This window comes from Panicum hallii, chromosome 1 (genome assembly GCF_002211085.1).
Source record: "Panicum hallii strain FIL2 chromosome 1, PHallii_v3.1, whole genome shotgun sequence".
Lineage (NCBI taxonomy): Eukaryota > Viridiplantae > Streptophyta > Magnoliopsida > Poales > Poaceae > Panicum > Panicum hallii.
Genome location: NC_038042.1, coordinates 374781 through 402031, shown reverse-complemented (window position 1 = coordinate 402031; position 27251 = coordinate 374781). Strand labels below are relative to the sequence as shown.

The 27251-nt window shown below is 48.5% G+C and overlaps 3 protein-coding genes across 4 annotated transcripts; 1 reads left to right on the top strand and 2 right to left on the bottom strand.

The window, feature by feature from the left end:
• Positions 1-40: 40 nt before the first annotated feature.
• LOC112884314 lies at positions 41-4244 on the bottom strand. 2 transcript variants are annotated; one of them, XM_025949695.1, is made up of 9 exons: positions 3802-4244; positions 3647-3713; positions 3429-3506; positions 2710-2762; positions 2308-2391; positions 1379-1431; positions 1230-1294; positions 1095-1153; positions 41-514 (listed from the first exon to the last, which is right to left on the bottom strand). In XM_025949695.1, the coding sequence occupies exons 1-9, from the start codon at positions 4102-4104 to the stop codon at positions 425-427; spliced, it is 852 nt and encodes a 283-aa protein (XP_025805480.1). In that variant the 5' UTR covers positions 4105-4244; the 3' UTR covers positions 41-424. The 2 variants fall into 2 exon arrangements, with proteins under 2 accessions (XP_025805480.1, XP_025805485.1); XM_025949700.1 differs by having other exon boundaries at positions 3429-3503.
• Positions 4245-4383: 139 nt separating this feature from the next.
• On the bottom strand, positions 4384-8185 carry LOC112884304 (putative nitric oxide synthase). The gene is made up of 13 exons (XM_025949684.1): positions 7690-8185; positions 7408-7593; positions 7228-7314; positions 7053-7132; positions 6876-6957; positions 6704-6724; positions 6492-6537; positions 6273-6391; positions 5920-6033; positions 5757-5831; positions 5565-5654; positions 5102-5211; positions 4384-4862 (listed from the first exon to the last, which is right to left on the bottom strand). The coding sequence occupies exons 1-13, from the start codon at positions 8083-8085 to the stop codon at positions 4607-4609; spliced, it is 1662 nt and encodes a 553-aa protein (XP_025805469.1). The 5' UTR covers positions 8086-8185; the 3' UTR covers positions 4384-4606.
• Positions 8186-16565: 8380 nt separating this feature from the next.
• On the top strand, positions 16566-20022 carry LOC112895387 (trihelix transcription factor GT-2-like). The gene is made up of 2 exons (XM_025963373.1): positions 16566-17875; positions 18372-20022. Exons 1-2 carry the CDS (start codon positions 17121-17123, stop codon positions 19825-19827), a joined length of 2211 nt encoding a protein of 736 aa, XP_025819158.1. The 5' UTR covers positions 16566-17120; the 3' UTR covers positions 19828-20022.
• The last annotated feature ends 7229 nt before the right edge of the window (positions 20023-27251 follow it).

Genomic DNA, 27251 nt, shown 5'->3' with positions numbered 1-27251 from the left:
TCAGAAGGTCAGAAATTCGCATGATTTCAGCCCCCAAAAATTTCATTCGAATGGCAATTAACTCCAAACATTTGATTCATGAGAACCACGGACGAAGCAACAAAGTATTACACCTTTTTCTGTCACATCCACGGGAAATGTCGTCATGCAGAGGGCAAAAAGCCAAAAATGGGTAAGCCTGCCGATGGCCGTGAACATGTTACATGTCGATGGCAAAAATATTAGAGTGTCTTCTGTTACAAAGGTTTGAATACTGCTGCTTCCGCAACATTAGGCGGCAGCACATTTGCAGGTCTGCGCGAGCGACAAAACATTATTGCTTCCCCCTTCCTCCGAAACCAAGTCGGCAGTATAACATTCACCATTGACATGGGAATGAATTCTCTTCCTTCACAAAAATCCGGTAGAATGGATCCTGGAACAGTTAGATAGGGACACCGTAATTCACAATCTTCGAGAGGGTGGCATTAAGCACTCGCTTCTCCTTCTTAACCTGAGAAGCTAGGCCAGATATCTGCAAAGCATGAAAAACAATCTCTGCTATAAGTTTAGGTCATGGCCATCCATCTCTAGGATATGCACAATTTGTTGCGGAGAGGCATAAAACTATATTTAATGCACAGACATAAAAGTACTCAGTACATGAGATGTAATAAGTGGTCAGGAATATTCGGTGAAATATAAATTGCTATGTATATAATGACAAGTGCATATTTCAAAGCCCAAAGGAATTGTTCTGTATTAAATGCAACTTTTAGCTGCAAGAAATAGCAGCTCATGTAGGTGAAAATAACAAAGACAACCTCAAGAAAATTAGGTGTAATTCTCGATATAAGAGACTCTGAGAGGCCCAACGACAATACACATCTCATACATAAAAATGGAATACTTTTTTAAGAAATTCATTATTGTGCACAGAATATTGATGCCAGTAGCAACTAGTAAGGCTGCCAAGGAAAGGCTTCATTACCCCCATATTTCAGAATACAGAATTAGGAGACACGTGTCATTAAAAACTCTAAGTGGCTACAAAAAGCCTCACATCAATTCCTATGAAGATCACCCTGCCCAAAGATACAGGCAGATTTACTAACCTCTGATCGAAATTCGGATGCATGTGCTCTGGGAAGCTGATCAAGAATGCCCTTCAGACCTAACAAGACACAATTCATCAAATGCAAATTCATACATGGCACAAAACAGTAATAGCTAGAGAAATTCGTGCACACCAACTGCTTGTTTCTCAATATCACTAATCTCGCTCAACTCATGCTGAATGGCACGCCCTTCTTCTCTGATAGTGCAGAAAGTATTCCCATGTTATATTAGAGCAATAAGAAAGGAAATAAATGATAGAAGGGTTGATAGAGTGAGATGCCTGAGTGTATTCCATCCTTTCTGAAATCTTTTCTCAGCAGTTGCTGCTCTATCCTGGATTCCATATGCATAAAACCAGCCATGACTAGCATCAGAAGTTACAAGAACAACAACAACAACTTAGCCTTTTGTCCCAAGCAAGTTGGGGTAGGCTAGAGATGAAACCCACAGAAAACAAGAATAAGAAACACAAAAAGGGCACAAGCCAAAGGAAGAGTTAGGGGTTAAACAAAAAGTAACAAAGGTCATGGTTCAGGTCCGTTAATTGCTAATCTCCAAGCGCTCCTTCCATAGCTAATTCCTTAGCGATATTCCACTCCTTAAGTTCTCTCTTAACCGTCTCGTCCCAAGTTAGTCTAGGTCTACCTCTACCTCTCTTTACATTATCACCCCGCTTTAAAACTCCACTACGCACCGGCGCCTCGGGAGGCCTCCGTTGAACATGTCCAAACCATCTCAACCGATGTTGAATCAACTTCTCCTCGATAGGTGCCACCCCGACCCTATCTCGAATCTCTTCGTTCCGGACTCTATCCCTTCTTGTATGCCCGCAGAACCAACGCAGCATACGCATCTCTGCTACACTCAGTTGCTGGACATGTCACCTTTTTGTAGGCCAACATTCAGCACCGTATAGCATCGCCGGGCGAATCGCCGTCCTATAAAACTTACTTTTTAGCCTCTGTGGCACCTTCTTGTCACAGAGGACGCCAGAAGCCTGCCGCCACTTCAACCAACCGGCTGAAATTCTATGCCTAACATCTTCATCAATGTCTCCATCTTTCTGAAGCATTGATCCTAGATACCAATTGTTACAAAAAAAAATTGTCTATTTTAACTTCTGATTCTTCTTCTAGCATCAGAAGTTAAAATAGACAAAAAAAAAATTTGTAACAATTGGTTCAATTATCTTCAAAAAAAAATAATTACCATCAGCTTTTGGCTTTCATTGGACACAAGATTCACAGTTTGCCTCATGTGAGTCACTTCAGCTTGTATGCCAGAAAGTAGGGTCTACAATATGGAAACTTATGTTAGACAACAATCTATTTCTTACCGTTTATAAGAAAAAAATAATCTTGCAAGCATCATAATTGATTTTATTTTGACTCCCACTCCCTACATGAACTTCATGAATTCTGTTCAAATTTCTAGTGAAACAACAGGAAAAATGCATCTGAACACTAGAATGTAAATATAAAGCATGCAGTCATAGGTGCATAGACAGTCATCTAGTAAGAGGATGGCAACTTCTATGCAAGATGATGAATTATCTTTGGAAAGTGTGAATCTATCAAAGAAGTTGCAAAACAAACTGATATAGAGTCTTACCTCCTTGCTAACAAACATGCGCTGGACTCGTTGGATAAGATAGCTTCTTGGCCCTGCAAGGATTCATACATATTTAATTAAATAGTATAGAAAGATCCAATTTCAGCTTTCTTCAAATAATTTCCACTGAATCAGCAAATTTACTACATTGGAACTGTGTGCCATGAAATACTAGGCAGCTAAGTATAGGATGGATAGTTTGAACTGGAGTTCACAACGGTCATAATAGCAGCAGCAGCAACAAAAAAAAAGTAGTTTTATTAGATTTCATGAAAACAAAGATTTCACTAAGGTCGAAAAAGATTTCACTCAATTGAAAGGAACATAGTAAGGAACCAATCCTAGAGTTCTGGAAGTCTATTCAAGTTATAGAGGCAAAAAATAGAAAACGACATCCATATCATATTCTAAGAAGATGCATGCATTGATTCACTAAGGTCTGAAAACATTTCAATCAATTGTAAGGAATATAGTAAGGTATCAATCCTAGAGTTCTGAAAGTCTATTCATGTTATAGAGAAAAAAATTGGTTTAGCATGTGGTGATAATGACTTCAATGTTCTTCAAGTGCAGTGTGTGTCAGTGAGTGTAGAATTCAAATGCAAATGCCAAATTACTTTGTGCGTAGCAAATAGAAACGATGAACCATCCAATGCAAAAAGGTGAAACCCATTCAATACAGCATCACAAAGAAAAGAAGTTGCAGGAAAACATATTACTTTTGAACAGCACAATCCCTGCAAGGGTTGCGGAGCCTGCAGCAATGCCTGGATGAGTTATCGCCATGACAACACCTTCTGCAACCAGTACTACACATTCAATGCTTGAAGAAAAATGAAAAGAATAGCCTAATTTCACCAACAAAGAAGAACCACCATCAAAGTGACAATATATCAAAAATCCATAAATGTACGATCTTTGCGCGGCAAAATGGTACCTTTGATCTTGCCAAACACCATCTGTTCGTGAACGGAGTACTCCTTATTTGCCCATTCTAATTCCTCCTGCGAACAGGATAGTAGAAGGCTTGAGCTTTGCTAGTTTGTGCCTAGATCGAAGCGAGGGGAATGTGCCAAGATCAAGATGGCGCACCTTTGCGATAAGGGTGAGGTCGGAGGCGGCCGCGTAGGCGGAGGACGCGGCCGTGGACGAAGCGGAAGCCGCCGCGGAGGCGGATGAGGTGGCTATGGTGGCGGCGGAGGCTAGGGCAGCCTTGGCGGCGTCGGCCTTCTCGGTGCCGAAGGTCTCGGCCCAGCGGGTGAAGTCCGCGGCCGCGGCCGCGGCGGAGGCGGCAGAGGAGGCGACCATGGAGGATATGGAGCCGCTCTCCGTCTGCGCAGGCGGCGGGGATTGCGGGGGCGGCGAGTCGCCGGAGCTGGTGGGCGCGTCGGCCATGGTGGTGCGGCGTTTGTGCAGCGGACGGATCCAATGGAACCAACGAGGAATAAGGAGAAAGGTTGGCGCAATGCTTGAAATACGCTTCCTGTTGGCTTCTTGTATGGCCGAATGTAACCCTTGTTGTTGTTGGCTTCTTGTTGAAATTTATTCTTTTTTCTCTTCTGGCTATTATATTGCTAACAATAACTTAGCTCTTGGGCTTTATATAAAAAAAAACTTAGCCCTTGGTCTGTCAACTTTGTTAACTTTTTGGTAATGGAAAATTGTTGGACCATATTAGCCTCCAAATGCTTGCTCTCTTTTTTTTCCACGTATGAAGATCCACATCATTATTTCACCAATGTCAAATGTATCCTGAATACTAAATATCCATTGTTGTTTTTACTAGCTTATCCTAACATCACCTGAGAGCATTACTGTTTACCGAATTTGGACTACACAAACTTGTACTAGTAGCGTACTCAATTACAACTACAAGAAGAGGGGAGGGGGAGCAGTATCAGTAATGCCATTTAGGTCTCAACTCCTCTTCTTCCTCTGTCAGCTCCTGATACCGATACCATTGCGATGCTGCTTTACCGACAGGCAATGGGGGACGGACGAAGACCTCAACTGGCTTGGGTACTTGAACTATCAAGTGCAGCTCACCATCATCATATTCTTCCTCGCCATTGCTATCCGCGCTGTTTGACGGGACACCTAATGGCTCCACAGAAATCCACCCAAGCCCAGAGATCGCTATGTCACAAGCAGGTCTGCATAAGACGTTTTTAAGATCAGGTCCTTCAGCTCAGCAATCAATGAACCAGCTTCTAAAATAGTACTATACAAGAAAGCAATCGTTCCTAGTTTTCTTGTTATCCCGAGAAGATATTCACCCATCTTTGCAGTGAAAGAAGAAAGCTAAGCTGACAATGTGCTACTGATGTAGTACTTTTGACCATAAATGAGTGATGGGTAATGCTATGGCTTCACTATTAATTGCAAACGGTACCTATCAAGTTCTTCATATTTTATCTTCAACTCGCGAACACCCTGCAGCCCCGCCCATCCTTCAGCTCTCTCCGTGCCAGTTGGGGGAGTCAGTGTCACTCCAACTTCAGTCTGAAAAGTGAAATGGACAACAGGGTCAGAATTGAAAGCATGCGTTGTTTCAGATGAGCCTCAATTTTATTTTATTTTGGATAAGTAGATGAGACAACTTGATACACAAATAGAAATTTCATGTGAACATCAAAGGTGATAGCATGAAAGGCATGGCCACATGGCAGAAACATGAATACAGTTTTCAATTTTGCAAGGACAGGATTCAGGACTGTGATCAGAAAGAGGGGAAGAAGAATGGGGGTACAAGTAGAACAGCAGGATGAGATGGAGGACCAAGTCTCTCTTTCAAGTAGAAGAAAATTTAACTGGTATTAAACAATGAACTGTCATACCAATTAGCATATGCATACCTTGTAAAATTCATCTGCTTCTGTGGTTGGGACCATGTTAACCTTTAGCTTCTTGGGTCCATAGAATGTCAGTCGTGTGCGTGGAAGAGCCTATGTCGTCATCAATTGTCAGTTACAACTTCCAAGTCGCAAGGGAGAAATAGAACATGATAAGGAAAAATCTCAAATACGAAGTGGGGCTTGTTTATGTACCTTGACAACATCAATGCGGACGAGTCCAGCCCAGAATAAAGAATTCCCACTCAATTCAACATCTGTATCATTAGCCTGAACATAACATCATGTTCTGAAGAAAAAGATTAGTGTGAAAGTTTTGAGAAAGGAACGTGTGTTCCAGGGGATGAAATATACATACGGGAAAACATCGCCCCTTTAGACGACTTTGGGGTGCGAGGGAAGGCAGATCATCAGCATGTATAACGGCTGCTTGCCTGTGGTGAAGATGAACACCAGGTGTATCATATAATTTCTGTTGTGCAAAGATTCAAGGATTTGTCAGTAAACTTCTAACTGGATCTCTAAGTAGAAGATTAAAAAATCAGGATGCATTTATGTTAGTTACCGAAAGAAATACTTTTTCTTGAATGCTACCAAAAGAAATATTGATTTAGGAATGGTCAGTTAGCACAAGATATTAAATTTATTGTCCGCACAGCTATATCCATATATGTTCTTCTAAGAAAATGAAAAGACCAAACAGGGTCATACCCCTCCTCCTAAGAATGCTTCAATTTCAATAGGGCCAAGGGTGGTTCCAGGAACAGCAGACTGTATTGGCTTGTATTTTTGAGCTGCAGCTGCCACCGGATCCTTATATGCCATTGTTCCTACAACAGCAGAATCTCCAACAATTAGCATGTCAATGAAAATAATAAGCAACGCTATTTATATGGTAAGAGCTAAATATCAGTGATAAGAAAGGCTTACTTAGCAAAGCACTGATAAATGCAGATTTCCCAACATTGGCGGAACCCTGCAATAGGGTATAATATAGGTCAAATAAAACTACGGTGGCTGACAATATATTGCCTGTAATGAAGTTAAGTTTCCGTAAATGGCAGAAATTGCAGACAATACAATGCACGTATCTCCCAACAGAACTTGCCCTCAACACAAAAGTGGAAGTGAGGAGCGCTTACCAGTATATATACATCTCGGCCCTAATACAAAAAGAAACATCGGTCAGAATTGTGAACTGTAGAACAGGCAAGGGAAGTAAAGATCTACATGATTGGACATGATAATTCTGAGTATGGCCTAGGAGTGGGTAATCTAACTGCAGTAACCAGAAAAATAAGAAGACATGCTGACCTTCTTTTCCTGATGAATCTCTGATATAACCCCTGTGATGCCGACCAATGACTTTGAGCTTGTCAAATGGACACTGAGGACGCTGCAAATACCAAGTAACAGATGCAATTTTATATCGGCAAAAGCATTTGATGGAAGTACTGTGGAAGGGAGGAACAGGAAGGATAATGTTCCTACTTAAGCTTCTTCTTGACAACTGACTCTACAACCCAATCGCCTATGCAGTTCAAATCAGTGTCCCTAGGGAGGAGATCAACCTACAAAAGAAATAGCAAAATAGCTTTGGTTGACTGACTGGCAACAGAAGTATTGGTACCAAAAAAAAAGAAAATTGAGTGCAGAAAACAAGCACCTTTGTTATGACAAGTATAATAGGATTAGCGCCAGCGAAATCGCGTACTCGTGCCAGGAAACTCCCATTGAAGTCAACGATGTCAACCTGAATAAAAGGCCAAATCAGTGACCAGAAAGGAGCAGAGGGGAGGCAATCAAGCAATCCATTGAGGTTGGCCGAACCAGTCGACTTGTTTACCAATTTGACTATCAAGGCTTTCTCGTGGCGCAGGTACGAGAGCTTCTCCCTGAGCTCTTCCGCTGAGACAAATTGCTTGCCCCCAGGATAGCCCCCGTGGCCACCGACAGCAGTGACCATATGGCCATGAGACAGCAGCTTACATCTTCCGCACAGAACGGTTCTCAGCTGATGGTGCCTCTTTTTCTGGTGACAGGAGAAATGAAACAATTGATTTGCAGGATTGGCGTGAGTCGAAGGAGAAGGGAAGAAGTTGGCTGGCAAGGCATTAGGCATACATACCAGGTCGTAGGTTGCGGGGTCGACGTATCCTGGCGCGGCGTCCTCGGCGGTCTGCAGCGGCGCGCCGCATCCGTAGCAGGAGGCGAGGCCGGACGGCTTGCGCGCGAGGGCCCGGCGCTTCTCCTTGCGGCGGCGGCGCCTCTCGGCGTCGTCGGGCGCGAGGACGCGCGCGGCGGCCTCGGTGGCGAGCTGGCGGCCGAGGAAGCAGTCCCCGCGCGTGGGCGCGGCGGGTCCGGCCCCCGCAGCGTCGGGCGGGGGAGCCGCGGCGGGGGTGGCGCGCGGGCGGGAAGGGAGCGCGAGGGGGCTGTGGAGGGTCAGAGGCTTTGGGGAAGCGAGCGGTGGAGGTGGTGGCGGGGTTTTGGGGAAGGAGAGGAAGGGGAGGTGCGGCGACGCCATGGGCAGTCAGTCAGTCGGCGGCCTAGCTGAGCAGAGGTCTCCCCCCTCGATTGTGTTTATCCGGAGGAGACGAAGCCGCAGCACGCGGGCACACACGACGGTGACAATATCTTCTTCTTCTTCTTCTTCTTCTTCCCCAGGGCCGATCCAAAAGAAAAGGGAAATTGATTGGGTGGGGGTACGATGTGCATTGGAAAAGGCCCAGAACATGTTTGAGCCCAGCAGCCCAGAGCCCCGCCCCCCCCCCCCCCAGGCCGCTGCCGGGAGAGGTTATGGGCCGCCGACGCGTATGCATATGCACCAATGGCAGGGGGGGAGGCATATGCATGCCTCCACAACCACAAATATCGGATCCATCCATCCGTGCGTGGGTTGTTGCATTGAGAGAGATGAAGGCAAGGCAGGGATGGTTCTTGCTGCCTGCTGCCGATACATGTGCACACCACTGGATCATCAAAAGCCAGAGAGAGGTTCCTCGGGCTGGCATGCTTGCTGGTCAAGGGTGGTGATGCTTCCGGTGTTTTGGCTAGAGTTCTGCGCTAGGTCCAAAACGAGCCGGAGCCCCTCTTTTATTTGGTGCCGAGGGTCGCAACCATGAGTTGGTTGCGCCTCCGATCAAAGCGCGAAGGCCGTTTTCCCCTCTCTCTCTCTCTCTTTCTCATCAATCTTATTTCTGGCCCTTTTGACCATTATTTTTTTAACATCAATAAATTCTAGTATTTTCAGCGCTGAGGAGGCGGATGCGAAAGAACAAATGAAATGGTCATATTCAGTGCGAGCCTAACATGCTTGCAGTACTCCGTAGTACCGATCAAGCATCCAAGGCATCCGCCGCCGCACGTACCCGCTGCATCTGCATGCACTACTCCATACTCCGATCCCTAGCTCGGACAGATGGTCGCCAATCATGCATGCATGCATTGTCGTTGTTCCAACCAGGCAAAGCAAGGCAACGCAATGCAACTGCTGTGGCCTGCAGGGTACTACTGCTAGGCGCTCAAAATCATATCGATCCGACGCCGCCTAGGCCTAGCTGCTGCACGCTGGTCCACGTACGCGTACCAGGCAGCCGGGTAGATTTGGGCTGGACCAAGTCAAGAACATGCGCGCCTGGTGCGGCCCATATCGCAGAGGACCGACCCAACGGGCCAACCGTAGGATGGATGATTCCTTCGTAATAGTCTGAAACCGGGAATACTATGCATCTTCCCGAAGATTTTATCTTCCCTACCTTCCAGTGTTTCAGATTCGTGCAAACATGTACAATCATTGGATCAACACATTTAAACCCTAACCCTCATCCTCTCTCATCTGCACCTTCCTTCCAGGTGTTGCTGCCTTACCACCAAGCCACCGAGAGATACCACCGAGATGGTGAGTTATAGGTAGGGTGTCGCCGAGATCAGAAAGTCGAAGTTCCAAGGAACATAAAGTTTAGACAGATTCAGACTGTCGAGAGCGTAATACTCTACATCCTGTGTGGTGGTTTGCATTGCCTTAGATGTTGATCGGGTTGATCTTGTTGGAGGGAATCCCTACCCGCCCTTACATAGTCCGGGGGAATAGGGTTCTACCCGATACGATCTCAGGAGTTCTACCCGAGTATATTTTAGATAGTTTCCTTCTGTTCCGACTAGTTCTACTATGATACGAGTATAGTTCTACTACAGTACGAGTAGTTACAACTGATGTAGGGCATGGGCCATGTCCCACCCCTTATCCTAGAATACGAACGCCATGTGCGCAGTCCCGTGATTCCGAGTCTGACAAGCCCCGAGCTCTTCGTAGTCGAGTATTGCAGGCTTCCGAATACTTCTGAAGGCGTCTTCGAGTTCTCCCGAACTCCATCTTGAAGGTGTCTTCCAATTACTTTTTTGGCTGCATCGAGGCTGTGAGGTGCCCATACCCCGAGTACTTGTCAAATCTTCTTTTATATGGGGTACGATTAAACTCATACTCCATATGGAATAGCCCCCGAGCCTTAGGTTGACTTGAAGAATCAGGTTGAGGGTCAAATTAGTCTTGAGTCTTCTGTCCTTATCTTCCAAAAGATTTGAAAAATAAGTCGCTGATGCCACGCGCCCCGCAGCCTTCGAGCCTAGAATCCAAATCCTAAGGTTTGGAAAAAAGAATCCAAAAAACCGTGGCATGCAATATATAAAGGTAAAGATTTGATGGTTAAGATGGGCAAATTGGTTCAGAAATTCAAAAATCGCTTTTTTCAAAATGAATTCCCTGAAAAAATGTTAAACAAATAACTTCTCCAAAAAGCACCCTAAATCACCGCTCAAATCAAACCTTTTTCCTTGAGTCAATGCCTAGATAAGACCTCTAGGTTAAAAATTTGAAAAATCCCTTATTTCGGAATAAAATCGCTAAAATAATGGTTAAACAATTATCTTTCCAAGATAAATCTTCAAAAGCCTCTTAAATCAGGTCCTTCTACGAATCTTCCGAGTAGTTTTGCGACGTCCAGCCCTCGAACGTGGGAGCTTAAAGATCCGCCGAAAGCATGCTGAGTGCCCTATCGAGCCCAGCCCCCGAGCATGGGAGGTAGACGAGTCGAGGTTGCTGACAGTGCGTAAAACTAGTCGGAAATTAGTAAATGCAGTGTTATGAGAGCAAGACCCCTTAAGTAAACTACACATAGTACTAGTCGAGAACTAGTAAATGGAGTAGTATAGGAAGCGTGGGAGCGATGCCTCCTCATTAAACTACACGTAGTATTAGTTGAGAACCAGTAAATGGAGTAGTACTGGCAGTATGGAGCGATACCCCTTCAGTAAACTACACGTAGTACTAGTCGAGAGCCAGTAAACAGAGTAGTACTGGAAGTGTGGGAGCGATGCACCTCAGTAAACTACACGTAGTACTAGTTGAGAACTAGTAAACAGAGTATTACTAGAAGTGTGGGTAAGTGACTGGAGATCAATTAGCAAAGAAGAAATAAATCTTGCTGATAGCTTAGTCGATTCCTTGGGCGGGCCATGAGAATTCACGTGTTGCCATGCGAAAACGTCACGGTTATCCCGAAGGAAGTGACGACGAGGTCCTTCATGTAGGGTTGATCAGTTCCTTGAGCGGGACAAGACAAGTCGTATGTTGCCATGCGAAGATGTGTCGGTTGGCGCGAAGTGCGAAGATGCCTCGGTTGGCCTGAAGGAATTCCTTGGGCGGGCCAAGACAGTTCATATGGTGCTGAAATGTGGATGAACAGACAAAGATCCTGTTTTGTGTAAATTCATTGATTCCTTGAACGAGTGGTTGAACAGATTTTTTGGGAAAAAAAACCCTTGTTTCTCGTTAAAACTCAAGACAATGGTTAAATAAGTTACCTAAAGATCTCCGAAAAATGTCCTTGAATCGGGACTCAGGCTTCACGTGGGCAGCCGTTTAGGTTGCGCAGCTTCCAGCCCCCGAGCGTGGGACCTGGCGGAGCTGCCGAAAGCACACCGAGTGCCTTACCACGCCCAGCTCCCGAGCGTAGAAACCAGACAAGCGTGGATAGTTATCGATCAAGATTCGTGGGCGATTACCGATGAAGCTGTATCGCTCGTTAATGGAGCCACGATGGTTTGTTGATGAGACCCATCTAGTCTGAATCAATTTTGACTAGTCACTGATGGAGTGAGTCCCGCTCCCGACTAGTTTCGTAGTCGAAGTAGTCGTCAGCGGGTTGCCGAGTGTCCTTGCGAGTCGACATAGTCATCGGCGGGTTGCCTCCATGGATGGAATTTCCTCAATGAAAACCATAAACACCTCGCGATCCGGCGAGGAGCTTTTGACGATCCACCCATCTTCTTCGTCGGAGGAATCGAGGGGCAGGCCTTCCGTTCAATTGCGAAGCTCCCAGGGCCCTTCGGAGAGTTTGACATTCAAACGCGGAATGCTTACTCTTTGGGTGCCACGGGCATCACCCATGGAGGGTTTTCTCGAATCGTTCCTTCGAACTGAGAGTCTTTTTCTAGAGGTGGTTTGTTCCCCAGCTTTTGTTTGCACTTCCAAGTTGTCTCCATGTAGTCGAGAGGGATTTGATAGTGGGTGGGGCTGTAGGCTTCCACTTCTTCGCGCTCATGCTGCCTAGCAATGATGATATTGCGAGCGTCCCGGCCAATGTTGATGATGGTTCGAAGGTCGCCTGTGGAGGAGTCGTAGAGGTTGCCGCTCCTCTGCTGGTTCATCTCGACCACGCGACGCTTGCGTTCGGCGCGCTTCGCATTGATAAGTTTACAGCGTTCCTTCTGGATGTCATCTGCATCTTCTATCTTGATGCTGTCTGGGAATTCAATACCCATTGTTATGTCCACGTCTTCGTCGAGCAGATCAAGGAGGTAGTCACCGTAGTCGTCTAGATGGGCCCGCTCTAGACCTTCACAGTCCTCGCCGGCGTGAATCGTGAACACTTCCCGATTGGGCGCGAAGCGTTTGGCACTCCGCACCACCTGGCCCTCATCTTTGTCGTCGGAAGGAGGGAGGGGTCTGCCTTTTTGAAAAGGGAGTTCACCGGGTGTGGTAATGGATCGTGGTGGACCTGATTTGAGAAATCTGAAGGGTTTCATGTCCTTCCGATGCTCAAACTTGCTTGACCGGGGGTTACTTATTATAGGTGACATATAAGCAGCCGAAGCCGAGTAGTTGTCGGAAATAGTAGCTCCCCGACGCTCGGTGGCTTCTCCTTCTCCGGGTGACAGTAGATGATCCAAATCCTCTTCCAATGCGGAGAGGGTACTGGGTTGAACCGCCTCAGACCAAACTGGACATGGCTTGGAGGTTTCAAGTTTGCCGATGAAGAGAATGTGTGTTGCGCAAAAAGTAGGTGGCGAAGGGTAGCTTTGATTCGTGGGCGATTTGTCGATGAAGCCGACTAGTTGGAGCTGATTCCGACTAGTTGTTGACCATGCGGAGCTAGTGGCCAAATAGTTTAAGACTCGTCTCTGACAAGTTTCTAGTCGAGATGAGTAGTTGAAGTAATCGTTGGTGTTGCCTATTTGTCGAAGCAGTTGTAATTGCGGCGCGAGCTGAGTAGTCGAGGTCGTAGCTGCAGCGCGTCGACGTTGGGACGTGAGTTGAAGTTGAGCGGAGTAGTCGAGGTCGTTGGCGGCAGTGCGTCGGCGTTGCGGCGCTAGCTGAAGCCGAGCCGCGTTGTCAAGGTCCGCGGCGGCGGCGCGTCGACGTTGGGGCACGAGCTAAAGTTGAGCCGCATCATCGAGGTCAGCGGCAATGGTGCGTCGACGTTGCGGCGTGAGCAGCAATCGAGTCGATCAGAAAGTTGATTTTCGTCAAGATCATCGACGAGTTCGTTGATATCGTGATGGGATGTTGGTGCAGATGCCTTTAGCTTGCTGGTGTCGACGAGGTGACAACGGAAGTTGCATGCATCGTTTAGCGAATGTCGTGCCTTCTTGGAGCGCGACGGAGAGGTCGAACGATGTCCTCAAGTTCACCAATGGATCTTCGATGAACATCCCTACCTGGCGTGCCAGCTGTCGGTGTTTTACCGCCAAGCCCACCGAGGGATACTCCTAAGATGGTGAGTTGTAGGTAGGGTATCCCCGAGATCAGGAGCTCGAAGGTGCGAAAAACACAAAGTTTAGACAGGTTTGGGCCGCCGAGAGTGTAATACCCTACATCCTGTGTGGTGGTTTGTATTATTTTAGGTGTTGATCGGGTTGATCTTGTTGGAGGGGGTCCCTGTCCATCTTTATATTGTCTGGGGGGACAGAGTTACATGGAAACCTTAGCTGGATACGAGCTGAGTAGTCCTACCTGAGTATATTTCAGTTAGTTTCCTTCTATTCCGAGTAGTTCTACTACGGTGTAAGTAGTTACAACTGATGTAGGGCGTGGGCTATATTCCACCCCTTATCCTAAAATATATACGCCTTGTGTGCAGTCCCGTGGTCCCGGATTTATCCTAAAATATATACGCCATGTGTGCAGTCCCGTGGTCCCGGATTCGACACCGGGCCCGCGCTGCCGCCGCGCCGTACCGCCGCCGGCCCTCCCCTGCCCGCGCCGCCTCTCCCGCGCCCTGCAGCGTTGCCGCCGCCCGTGCCGGCCCTGCGCGCCACCGCCCATGCTAGCCCCCGCGCCGCCATCGTCGGAGAAGATGGTGGGGGAAAATATCAAGGTTCAACAAATAAAAAATGTTGGTTCAACATTTTCGAAATGTTGGTGCAATATATAGGAGCTTTGGTGGGTTTTGGTGGATTTATAGGTGAGTTGCTTAACCATCTTAAAGATATATAGGTGCCCCCGTCCGAAACTACCTACTTGAGACCGATGGACGTTGCATTGCAGCCGTGCCGGCCATATATACATGCGTTGCTTTGTACATAACAATTAGTACATGATGGATGCGGCGTTGGTTCCTTCTTCTCCATTAGACTACTGTAGCATGCATGCATGCTTGCTTGCTTGCTTGCTTTTGGAGTCGCTCGCCGCTCACTCATCCATCCAAACCGCACGCATACATTTGCAATGCATGCATGCAGAGATAGATGATCGACACATGCAGCATGACCGGAGAGGAAGAAGAAGCAGCAGCAGCAGCGGTTGTGGTGACGATGCACCGTCCGTCCTGCCAGCACTGCACGGCTGCCGGCATCCATGTCCATCCATCCGCCGGTCCGCCGCTGGCCTCTGGTGCATGGACATACTGGCATGCACGCCGGTCTTGTCGATGAGGTGACCCACGTAGGCACCATTCTTCTTCTTTTATCTTCTGCTCTCTCCCTCCCCCTCTCTCTCGCAGTCTCTTTCTCTGGAGTCGGGCAGGACATGGCACCCGGCAGTGACAAGGGAGAGAGAAAGAGAGAGGGCTTGCTCAGCCTCAGGTACGTACGGCGGTCAACCCATTAGTCCAATCAAGGCGTGACACGTCACTCAGCGGGCCCCAACTGCAACGGGGTCCGGTCCGCTCCTCCGTTTCCCCCGCTGTATCCTACTCTAGCACAGTGCAGCTGCGTGCTATGGCCTACGACGGCTACGACTCTGCCCTCCCTGCTGTGTCGATGATGGGTGGATGGATGGATGGACATGGCTATAGCTATACCATGTCCGTAGGTAAAAAGATAGGGTAGGCTCGCCTTTTACAGTTACGACCCCGGATGACCTAAATATCATATCAAGCTGCTTTTACATGTTAGTCCCGAAGCCCCTGCTGAAAAGCAGCTGCAAAGCCGGCTCCGGCCGAAGCCAAAAAAAAAAAATACTTTGGGAGCAGCTCCATGCAAAAAACTGCTGGTGAAGCCTAAAACGGCTTTCACCTATAAAATATGACCGACGCTGGTAGCGCAGGATCGACAAAAGGCATGGTAACCAAATGAATCGTGCTTGCTAAAATTTTGTTCCGGTTTCAAACTTCTTTACATCAAGTTTTAGTGCCACGAACTCCACTCTTATCATGAAATGAAACTCATATAAAATCTACGAAAACGCCCTCAACAAATCAATTAGCTCGTAATAATAAACTAGTGATTAGCTGCAATTCCCGATGCACGAGTAAGAAAATCTTGCTTCTCTCCCCACACGTGCAGGGCACGTGTGGGGCGCCGGTGGCGGTGCCATGCCGGCCGGTACCACAAGCGAGCTGACGTCAGCGTCCCCTTTTCTTTTCAATTTCCTTTTGCTCTTTGCCTTTTCTAGACAGGTCCTTTTCACCTGCAATCCACCACCCCAACTTTGTCTACGTTTACACCAACGAAGAAGAAGGAGAAGAATGCAACGCACAGCCTCAGCATGACTGCATGAGAGAGGACGGACATTCTTATTCTTGGCATGGTCAAAACCTTCGTTTCTGGTTTTTGGGGTGCTCTGCTCGTCCTACTATCACGAAAGCTGCATTTACTTTACCATTGGCAACGCAAGCTCTGTTATGTTATAGTACCACTGCTGGTTACATGTGCTTCACGGCTTATTTGCATAGAATGCTTCTACTTTGTGTGCTGTGTTATTTCACCTACAGCTACTACTACTCCACAAAGATAGATGATTTCTTTGCGTACTGTATTTGATGGTTAGTCTTTAGACTGGTTCGAATGAGGAATTATGTCTATCCACCCCACCTCATCCGCTACTTATAATTAAAAGTCAATACGCGATTAAGGGTGATGGTTTTTTCCCTACCAAAAATCCTACTTGTCACTAAAAAGGTTGAGAAATAATTACATGTATTAACTATGCTAATAGATGATGCTAGTCAGAATATCGATCTTAATGCCAAACTGATGGCACCTGGGTGGACATTGTTGATCCAAAGAAGCCATACATGAGTAGTATCTTTCTTGTTTTGGATGTATAAAAGGCAAAGATAAAGCATCCAAATCTCAACATTGCAGGTACTGCATAATGAAGAAGAAGATGAGAGGGCGATGGATGATGATACATACATATAAATAAATACAAAGATGAAATTGAGCCCTTTAGTTTCCAGAAAGAGAAAGAGCCCATTCAAACCGGGACAAGGACCGGAAGCGAAGCATGAAGAGGGCACCCGATGCACAGGGAACTAAATAAGGGCATGCCCGAGGGCTGCTTTCCAAAACTGCCAGAAGATAAAGCTGGGGCAGGGCACCCAGAAGCAAAATGGAAACCAAACAGACCTGCTGGGCCTTCTCCCCCCTCTCAGCCTCAGCCCCTGCTGCCCTGTGCTGTGCCTACCCTCCCCTCCTCTCCATTAAGACAAGGCCAAGTCCATCCCCATCCCCACCCTTCTTCCTCCCATCCCCCTCCATCCCCATCCCCATCCCCATCCCTCCCCTCCCCTACCCACACACTCACTGTGAGCGCTGTGCATTCCCATTTCCAACTTGCAATTCGGGCGAGTGAAGTGAAGTGAAGCTGCTCAATTTGTTACCTGCCTGCCGCCCAGCAGCAGCATGTAACCAAGCCAAGCAAGCCTCACCATCACCGCCGAGGTCATGCAATGGTAATTGACCGCCACTGGAGAAGGAGTGGAAATCAGCCACCTCACTGGGAGTAAGAGTACCACCAATTAGGACAGCCACAGTAGCTCTCCCCGGCCGGGCGTCGCCATGCAGTCCGGCTACGGCGGCGTCTCCGAGTTCCAGCAGTTCATCATGGACGGCGGCTTCGCCATGTCCGCGCCGCCGCAGCAGCCGCAGCCGCCCCAGCCCGCCGCCGCCCAGGAGCTTGGCGGGCCCTTCAGGTACCAGCCGCTGCACCACCACGCCCTGCCGCCGCAGCACCACCACCACGCGCCGCACATGCCGCCGCACTTCGCCCACTTCGGCGCCCCCCCGCAGGCACCCTTCACGCAGCAGCTGCTGCACCAGGCCGCCGCCGCGGGGCACCACCACCACCTCCAGCTCTTCCACGAGCAGCACCACCACCACAAGCCCCCGCCGCCGCAGCCGCAGCAGCACCAGCCGCAGCAGTCGGCGCCGTCGAGATGGGCTCCGCAGCACCACCACCAGCAGCCGCACCAGCAGCACCACCACCCACACCACCTGGGGTTCGACGTCGAGGCTGTGCCTGAGAGCTCCGGGGCGGGCGCCGGGAGCGCGGCCTCCGGCGGCGCGGCCCCTCCGGGCGTCCCTCCGTTCCTGGCGGCCGCCATGAACTTTAAGCTGGCGGTCGACGCCGGTGGCGGCAGCGGCGCCACAGGGGGAACCGACGACGCCCTCAACGACGGAGGCGGCGGCGCGGGCAGCGGCATGATGCTCCATGTCGGTGGCGGCGGCGGCGGCGGCGACGACGAGGCGGCCCCCGAGAGCCGGCTCCGGCGGTGGAACGGCGACGAGGAGACCTCCATCAAAGAACCCACCTGGTAGGCTCCCCGTCTTGCTGAAATCTCTCAATCCAAATAAATTCCTCGCCGATTTGCTTCCCCCACTCGCGGTTCTTGGCGGAAATCGAAAAAAAAAAAGAAGGTTGCATCTTGTTTTCTTGCTCTGCTTCGGATGCTCGTGGGGAGGGAGCAGAGGACGACCAATAATAGTGGCATGATTGAGAAAGAGCTGCTGCTGCTGATGGGCATGGCGATTCCTCTTCTCCTCAGCCTCCAACGGACACATCCTCACTCGAGCACCTACTTTCCGTCTCTCTTCCCTTTTCTACGATGCATGATTACCTCACCCAAAAGGTTCCGGTGACATGGCGGAGAAAGCATCTTGTTCTTGCATGCAATGCAATGCTATGCAACAATTATTCCCTCTAGTATTCTTCTACCCATCAGATTGGATTGGATGAAAATTTCGCGCCTTTCTCGATCCATCTCACCATTCTTCGTCTTGTTTGGCTGCTGGATGTGTCAAAATCTGCAGGCGGCCGCTCGACATCGACTACTTACACAGCACGAGCAGCAGCAAGAGGGCGCCGGGGAAGGAGAAGGTGGCCACGCCAGAGTCCCCCGCGCCGACTGCCGCGGCGGCCAACTACTTCAAGAAAGGCGACGACAATGCTGCTGCCGCGGCCGCCGCTGCCGCTGCCGCGTCCGCGGGCGGCAGCAACTACAAGCTGTTCAGCGAACTGGAGGCCATCTACAAGCCGGGGAGCAGTGGCGCAGGCGGCGCCCAGACGGGCTCCGGCTCCGGCCTCACCGGCGACGACAATGCCATCCTAGAGCCGGCCATGGCCGACCTCCCGGGCGTGGCGGCCGCGGACGCGCCGCAGCTCAACACATCTGAGACGTCGGCCGGGGAGGACGCGGCGGCGGTGGTGCAGCCTCCGCAGCCGCAGCCGTCGGCGGACGCGGCGCGGCGCAAGCGGAAGCGTCGGCGGCAGGAGCAGCTGAGCGCGTCGGCGTCCTTCTTCGAGCGGCTGGTGCAGCGGCTGATGGAGCACCAGGAGAGCCTCCACCGGCAGTTCTTGGACGCCATGGAGCGGCGCGAGCGGGAGCGCGCCGCGCGCGACGAGGCGTGGCGGCGGCAGGAGGCCGACAAGTTCGCCCGCGAGGCGACCGCGCGCGCGCAGGACCGCGCCAGCGCCGCGGCGCGCGAGGCCGCCATCATCGCGTACCTGGAGAAGATCTCGGGCGAGTCCATCGCCCTCCCGCCGCCCGCCGCGGCGTCCGGCGATGACATGAGCCAGGACGCGGCGGCCGGCAAGGAGCTGGTGCCCTACGACGGCGGCGGCGGCGGCGGCGGCGGCGTTTGCGGTGACACGGCGCCCGGCAGCGGTGGCGACGTGGGGTCGCTGCACCTGAGCACGTCGCGGTGGCCGAAGCACGAGGTGGAGGCGCTGATCCGGGTGCGGACGGGGCTGGAGGGGCGGTTCCAGGAGCCGGGGCTCAAGGGCCCGCTGTGGGAGGAGGTGAGCGCGCGCATGGCGGCGGCGGGGTACGGGCGCAGCGCGAAGCGGTGCAAGGAGAAGTGGGAGAACATCAACAAGTACTTCCGCAAGGCGAAGGAGAGCGGCAAGAAGCGGCCGGCGCACGCCAAGACGTGCCCCTACTTCGACGAGCTGGACCGGCTCTACTCGCGCACCGGCGGGCAGTCCAACAATGGCAGCGCCGGCAGCAACAGCAATGCCGGCGGCGGAGACGAGGCCAAGGCGAGCTCGGAGCTGCTGGACGCGGTGGTCAGGTACCCCGACGCGCAGGGCGGCCCGCCCGGGTTCATGTTCGACAGGGAGCATCAGAACGAGGCCGGAGGCCGAGAGGAGGGCGCGGCCGACGAAGAGGAGGACGGTGGCATTGCCAAGGGGAGGGCCGCCGACGACGAGGATCAGGATCAGGACGACGAGGTGGAGAGCCATGGCGGCCACGATGATGATGAGTAGCTATAGCTAGCTAGCTGATGAGCTGGATGGATGGATCTAACTTGGAGTGAGTAGCTGCGTGCATGGCATGGCATTGCCATGCATCTCCTTGTTAATTTGCCTTGCTTATTGATCTGTTTCTTCTTTCCTTCTTTCTTGTTATTAGCTGTTGTTACTACTACTTATATATTAGCAGTACTACTACTATTACTACTACTCCTTGTTATATATATGATGATGCTTAAGATGATGATGGTCATGATCTAGCTTGCTAGCTACAAGAAGATACTAGATGATTTATTTAAGGAATCATACATTTGCATGATCTGACGTGGTATGCGCCGTCGATGATCATCAAATATATATACTAGTACTGTAGTAGCTCCTCGATCCTGTTTATAAATTTGTCCTTGGAGTCAATGTCGTCAGAAGATGTGTCGGCGGATATCTGGTGCCAATATTTATTTATTTCTCCAGCTGAAATCACAGCTTGGCTCACAGATGCAATTATGCGAGCAGTTCCGTCACATTGCATGTTTGGATATCAACTAACTATATAAAACCAACTGATGCAATTTAGATTAATTCGCGGGACGAATCCATTGAGCCTAATTAGTCCATAATTTGATAATGCTGTGTTACAGTAAACATATGCTAATGATGGATTAATTAGGCTTAATAGATTCGTCTCGTGCGCGTTAATCTTCATTTATGCAATTAGTTTTATAGTTAGTTCATATTCAGTTTCCTTAATTAGCATCCAAACATTCGATGTGATCCGGACTAAAAATTAATTCCTACGTCTAAACAGCCCCTTACCAGCTTGGCTCGCAAAATGCAATTATGCAAGCAAGATGCTTTATATTGTAGCTCCTTTTCCGTAGCAGCCTAGGCCTCCTCTGACGGTTGCATATGAGTCAGCTTATACAATATTTTTTCTGTTTGAATAGGATAGAGAAGAGTTATCTCTCGATCAAAACACACTTTCAGATTACGTGGGGACGATGTATGTGATTACTTATACTATAAGAGCCAGATGTTCCAACAGGTTGTCTCATGCAGCTGTTGCATGATGCTGCCGTCTGTTCAACGCATCAGCCATGATGTGGTGTTCGATTAGCATTATATTTCCAAGATGGCATCAAGATTGGACGAAAGTGGTCGGCAGCGGCAGCAACAAATTCCTACCTACCTAGCCGCTTCATTCGTGATTTGTTTAATTTGTCTCCAATATTATAATACTACTTCAAGCTAGCATTTGAAACTTACCGCAGGAATGCACTATATATATTTATCTTAAATGAAAACAGTTCTTCCAATTCATCGAGGAGGCATAGCTGGTCCTAACAAATTAGGCCCCGTTTGCGGGAGCCAGAGTACGTAGACGGAGCTACGTTTCGTGGCTCCGCCTGCACGCTGTGCTAAAGGGCTCCGGGGCTGGCAGAAGCGCTTCAAGCCTTCAACCCACCCAACCGATTGTCAAATTTGCTCAGGTGACCACAAAATCCTCATCCCATTAAGCAAATCCCTTGCACTCTTTTGCCTGCCATGCATGTCCATAGAATCCATGTCCTATATTTAAATAAAAAAGTATTCTGCACACAAGCATGCATGCCCTCTCTTGCAATCTTGCCCTGCTGTGTACATTTTACAAGTTTCTAAAGGTGAAAGGTCTAAACATATATATAGTAAGCGTTTGTGACCTAAAGAAATCATGAAATTATTCTTTGCTATACTGAAATGAGGCGATGTTTCAGACTTGCTCCAAACTATCCCAAAGCTAGCAGAAATAATCACCATCATATCGGTGGAAACTGGAACCAATTATTTTTTGCCTTTGTGCAAGTTAAACTTGTGTGAAGAAGGTAGTGGGCTACGTACCAGGGCCGTACGTGGTTGTCCAAGCATAAGTACTCTAGAAAATGCCAGGTGCATGCTGGTACCCTCCTCCTCCTGCTGCTTTGTGAATGCTCAGCAGGGATAGAGATCGAGCATCGTGCGTGCATGATGCTTGCTGCGAATCTCTAATGGTATTAGTTAATGTAGTAATCACACACGCAGACAGACAGAGAGAGATTAATGAAGTACTTGGGTCGAATTTTGTTTGTGCAGAGTCCGTATCGATCAATCTGGGCTTATTATCTAAGTATCTCAGGGCTGTTTGTTCCTGGAACTTACCTTTTAAACTATATCACATCGAATATTTCGATGCTAATTAAAAAAATTAAACATAAGCTAATTATAACAGCATAATGCAAGGCTTATTCACGAGATGAATTTATTAAATTTAATTAATTCATAATTAGTATATGTCTATTTTAGTATTATATGGATTAATTGTGGACTAATTAAGTTTAATAGATCCTAGAGTTTTGGAATTTATTTTTTTATTAGCTTATATTTAATATTTTTAATTAGCATATGATAATATAGACGGGATGAAATCCTAGTAGAACCAAACACGCCTCCTCCAGCATCTGCACCTGAACCTGCACCTGCACCTGCATTTGACAGATTTCATTATAATTTGTGCAACACCGAATCTCGATGCGTTCATGTACCATGGCGAGAATTCCGATCCACTTCTTCTATTCTACTGGCATTGCTCTTCAGACCACCACCAACCAGCTCAGCTCGCTAATAAGAAGCTCATTCATCAAGACTAGAGAGAAGAGAGGAGAGAGAGGAGAGAGAGAGAGACGTGTCGACAGAGGTTTGTACAGTCCTAGCAGTGCAGTCCAAAAAAGCGTGACGTCACTCAAGGACGGACGGGTGGGCCCCTCATCGTTGGACATGTCAGGGCTCTCGCAGGCAGAATGCAGGAGGACGGACGGACCACCACCAGCACAGGCAGCAGCACACAGCGTGACAGCACCCCCGTTGTTTCCCGTCCGCACCCCCCGAGGTTTTCTGTTTTTCGAACAAATCCCCCTCGTTTTCTCGCTCAATTTCCTCCTCCGGTCCTCCCTTCCATCTTTTCACAACACCCCTGTTTTTGGCTGTTTCTGCCCCCTTTATTTCTTTTCTCCTCCTTTTCTTTTCTTTCCTTTCCTTTCCTTTCGTCCCCTTCAATACTACTAGTACGTACGTCTCTATCCGCAAAGACCACCATTCCCAGCACAAAATTCATCAAACTTGGCCTGGTCCGGCATTTGCATTTATTTGCCTCGGTTGCTGATTGGCTCGATATATGCTCCATATACACCGTCCCAAATTCAACTACAACTCAATCTCTTTTGAGCAAAGATCGACCTTAGTCTACAAAACACACTCTCTTCAAACACATTGATTTGATTTGCTGATGAAGTATCCTTCTGGGAGGTGAAGCCCCGCCGCCATCTTCCTTGCGGCCGCTCGGGCTTCGGACGGCGGCGCTCGGAGGAGCGGATTCCGCCCGAGCCGCCCTAGGAGGAGCGACGCGGGGAACCGTGGATTTTGAACAATTCCTAAACATGAAAATTGAGCCGATGAAAAATGTGGTAGAGGGAGAGAAGCAGCGGGTAGCTTACCTATGGCTGCTGCACGGTCCCATCTGGTAGCAGACACTATGATGCTCATGTACACGCACGCATAGTCCTCCGCAAGCACCTTCGAGACACTGTGACGGTAGATCTCAAGATTGATGAACTAACCACAGATGTCTCGCGATCGTTGGCCACGTCGGCTAACGCTGAAAGAATGCGCCGGTTAAATTTTAAAATAATTTAGAAAAAAATACTGGGTAAATCCGAGTGGATAGAACCTTACCCGTTGAGATACGCTCAACTTGCAAGGTGCATCCTCAAATGTAATTGCTCCATCGAGCATGGCTATTTTTTCTTTTTTGCAAGAAGGTAGCTAGACAGCATATGCCTGTCGATCGACTCTCTTTAAATGTGCTCTTGTCCTATCTCAACTGGTCCGATCCATCTCTATGCCTCTCATGCGTGGTGCATGAGTATATGGGTGAGACACTTGAATTTTGGAAGGACCCACCAGTATATATATGCCATCGATATTTCGTTCGTACGTGTCCCCCCCCCATATGTTGGAAGGAAGGGACCATTGCATACATGCTTCTGCGTACACCCACATACGCCTACGGCTAAAATGCATGATTGGATACATACGTACGTACTTACGTACGTACATACATACCCTTACCCTGTTACTACGATTATATGCATACGGATACATACCCTTTATTTGTTTCCAATCGCTTCGTTTCCACGTACTCCTCCTATGCTGCCATTGCCGTATTAATATTGTCCTCTTTTTCTTCTTCTTCTTTTTTCTTTGAGAGGATGAAATGACTCTTTTCCCCCTCCTTTACATATAGGATACAGTGTGTCAGTATGTAATTGGTTGTTTGTTTGTAAAACTAGTGAAGTTTGTACAGATCCAGGAAGGCTAGGCTAGCTAATGATTTTTCTTCTTTCTTTGCGAGACCAAGAAGGCTAGCTAATAATGAATTGAAGAAACTCATGCATCTCTCTGGACACATTGTTGCCTGCATGCAGGATGACGAGAGAGTTGGATGGTCGTCACGCGCAAATTGCCAACGCATTCATGGGCACCGTACAAAAGCAGATTTAAACATTCACTACAAGTCACCACGCATTGGTCCACCACGTACTACGCCTTTGCTAGCTAGCTTGCATTGCTTGCTTGGCCCATCCAGTAGCTACCATATACTATATGGGCCTGCGCGCCATATGTATCTGAGTGTGTGCGTGAGAGACGTTGGAGTTTAATCTCTTTACTAACAAATACTTATATACCCCCCTCCGTTTCAAATTATAGATTATTTTAATCCTTTTAAATATATAGTATTTTCTATATATTTAGAGGTAACGTATACATATCGAGACGTATAGCATGATCGAATCCAGAGAAATTAAAGTGATATATAATTTGAAATGGATGGAATAGTTTGTTCAGTTTAGACTATTTTTTTATTGCAGACGATATGCCTGCCGACAACGAGACGTCTACGGTGACTTGACTTGGTCAATCTCAAAACCTACCAGCTCAGTCTTTCGAAGTTGCTCATATTGATAGATAGAATTGCATGTATATACGCGTATAGAAGCGTCTCCGTCCATACCATATTTCGAGGAAAATATCAATTATAATCCAAGGCGCGTAAGCATGCATATTATATCTGCACGGAGTCCATCCATATATCTACCACACATTTGCGTGGCTGGAACCGAATTGAATTGGGGGAGGTTGGTTTGGTAGCGATGGTGGGCATGCATGCATGATGGCACACAACAATCTCTCTCCGTCGATCGGTGTCTCGCTCTCCATCCGTCAAAAAACAATACGGCGGGGCCGCAGCTATAGCTCCCGACACGTGGGACCACGCACGGGCCTGGCGCGCAGGACATGTAGAGACGGACCAGCTTGTACGTACGTGCGTGCGTGCCCACGTTCCTCCCTCCCTCCCTCCTGTCCTCTCGCTCATGATTGCACGTCGTCGCTATACGTGTATGTATTTGATCGACACGTACGTACGTCAAAAGAAGATACATGTACGGGCAGCCCCGAGCAGATTCCAGTGGCGTCGTCCGTGCACACAGCAGCAGCTTGCATTATTGGCCTAGGAATCCCATCTCCGACGACGACTGTGACCTGTGACGCCAACAAGCATCTAGCAGCTAGCTGCCCATACCGTTTTTCCTTTGAAAGAAATTGTAAGAAATCCTCTTCTTTCGGCAGCTCCCAGCACGCGGACAACATGCGTCACCTGACCCGCCTGAGCTGACGATGCCCGGGAGCAGAAAAGCAAGCTGCCATCGGCAATCAGCAACAAAGATTAAGACCCGCCATCGTCATCAATGCCTCAGGAACATCATAGAATCTGACCCATATATCAGTCGAGTCAATGATTCCCTCCGATGGCCTACTGACCCAATCATACGCCACCACAATTAGGGCATCTCCCTTGTACTCATCCATTATCCCCCCAACGATCGCACTGGGATCGGTTTGGCCAAACGCCAAGCTGCACCCATCTCCTCTGGCTAGAATAGGGGATTCATCCTCCAAGTCAAAACTCCTCCTCCTCCATCGTCAATTCCTCGTTCGTGTTCTTCTCCATCTTGCACCACCCGCAAAATCTCCCACAGCCAGGACACACTCTCGCGCAGGACGTCAGGCTCGTTATAGGCTTCGGGTGGGCAGATCCCTCACCGGGTTCCCTTTGTTCACCCCCGGACAGTTCTACGGAGTAGAGGAAACCCTAGCAGCGGGAGCGAAGAACAGCGTCGCAGACCAGCCGAGGCGTCGACGGCACAATAAGTAACAGTAGGCAGAGACGTAGCGCCGTACGAGACGGAGTCCAACTCAAGGAGTTCTTCCCAAGGAAGTAAACGCTAGCAGCAGATGAAAATCTCTCACAAACCCTAGAGCCGTCGTACAGCCCCGGGACTTGAAGAGTAGGAAACTGGCTTACCCAGCAAAACCACGAGACACTCCCACGCGGATCCGGATCACGAGAGACCCGATTGCAGTAGCAATCAGGCTAGAGAAGCGCCGGAACGCCGAGGAACCCTAGATCGCCATGGGGAGCGCTAGTGTGAATGACGCGCTGTTACTATAAGGAATTAAGACAGCATAATGTCCAAAACTAAACAGAAAGGGCAGCACGGATCTAATTGAGACAAGACAACTAAGGGGGTGTTCGTTTCCGGATACCTAAATTTTAGAGGGGTCACATCAAAGAGAATCTTATCATTTAGAAGTATTAAATAAAGTCTAATTACAAAACTAATTGCAGAACCCTAGTGCTAATTCACGAGACGAATCTAATGAGGTATATTAGTCCATGATTAGCGAACAATTACTGTAGCATTACTGTGGCAAATTATGGATTAATTAGGCTCATTAAATTTGTCTCGCGAATTAGCATCTAGCTGTGCAAAAAGTTTTATAAACAGATTTTATTTAGTACTTCTAAATAGCAAGATTCTCTTTGATGTGATGGGTCTAAAGTTTAGATAGGAGGAAACGAACAGGCCCAAAACGGGAAGGAGAAACATAATGTCCAAAACGGAGCATTGCTGAATGCTGCTAACGGGAAGGAGAAACCAATAATGCATCAGTCACTGTCATGCATGTTAACAGGGGGCCCAATAATGCAGGAGCCTGCCCCATCCACATAGGCTCAGGAGCCTACCTAGGTAGTACTAGAGCATGCAATTCTCAATGACCGAGGCAGAGAGATGGCCGATGCATCCTCTGTTTCTACACTGTCAACTGTCATCAACGACTGCGCAGCCTCATCACACTCAAAACACTTCACAAGAAGAAAAAGCTCTGCTCTAAGTAGACCACTGCTGAGGGTGAAAATAAGGAAAACACTAAAAGAATGGCACAATGGTAAAAGATAAGGTCAAAATTGCAGAGGAGCTCAGGAGGAACCACCACCTGCCTTTCGGTTTGCGCAATGTTCTCTCTCT

What these genes read in the sequence shown, in the direction of transcription:
- LOC112884314 (XM_025949695.1), bottom strand. Translation starts at nt 4,104, where the DNA reads ATGGCCGACGCGCCCACCAGCTCCGGCGACTCGCCGCCCCCGCAATCC. An exon ending in AAAGGATGGAATACACTCAG is followed by an intron (nt 1,295 to 1,378) that starts GCATCTCACTCT and finishes CTGCACTATCAG; the next exon opens with AGAAGAAGGGCGTGCCATTC. An exon ending in CATCCGAATTTCGATCAGAG is followed by an intron (nt 515 to 1,094) that starts GTTAGTAAATCT and finishes CATGCTTTGCAG; the next exon opens with ATATCTGGCCTAGCTTCTCA.
- LOC112884304 (XM_025949684.1), bottom strand. Translation starts at nt 8,085, where the DNA reads ATGGCGTCGCCGCACCTCCCCTTCCTCTCCTTCCCCAAAACCCCGCCA. An exon ending in ACCCCGCAACCTACGACCTG is followed by an intron (nt 7,594 to 7,689) that starts GTATGTATGCCT and finishes TCCTGTCACCAG; the next exon opens with AAAAAGAGGCACCATCAGCT. An exon ending in GTTGTCAAGAAGAAGCTTAA is followed by an intron (nt 6,958 to 7,052) that starts GTAGGAACATTA and finishes TGGTATTTGCAG; the next exon opens with CGTCCTCAGTGTCCATTTGA.
- LOC112895387 (XM_025963373.1), top strand. Translation starts at nt 17,121, where the DNA reads ATGCAGTCCGGCTACGGCGGCGTCTCCGAGTTCCAGCAGTTCATCATG. An exon ending in TCCATCAAAGAACCCACCTG is followed by an intron (nt 17,876 to 18,371) that starts GTAGGCTCCCCG and finishes CAAAATCTGCAG; the next exon opens with GCGGCCGCTCGACATCGACT.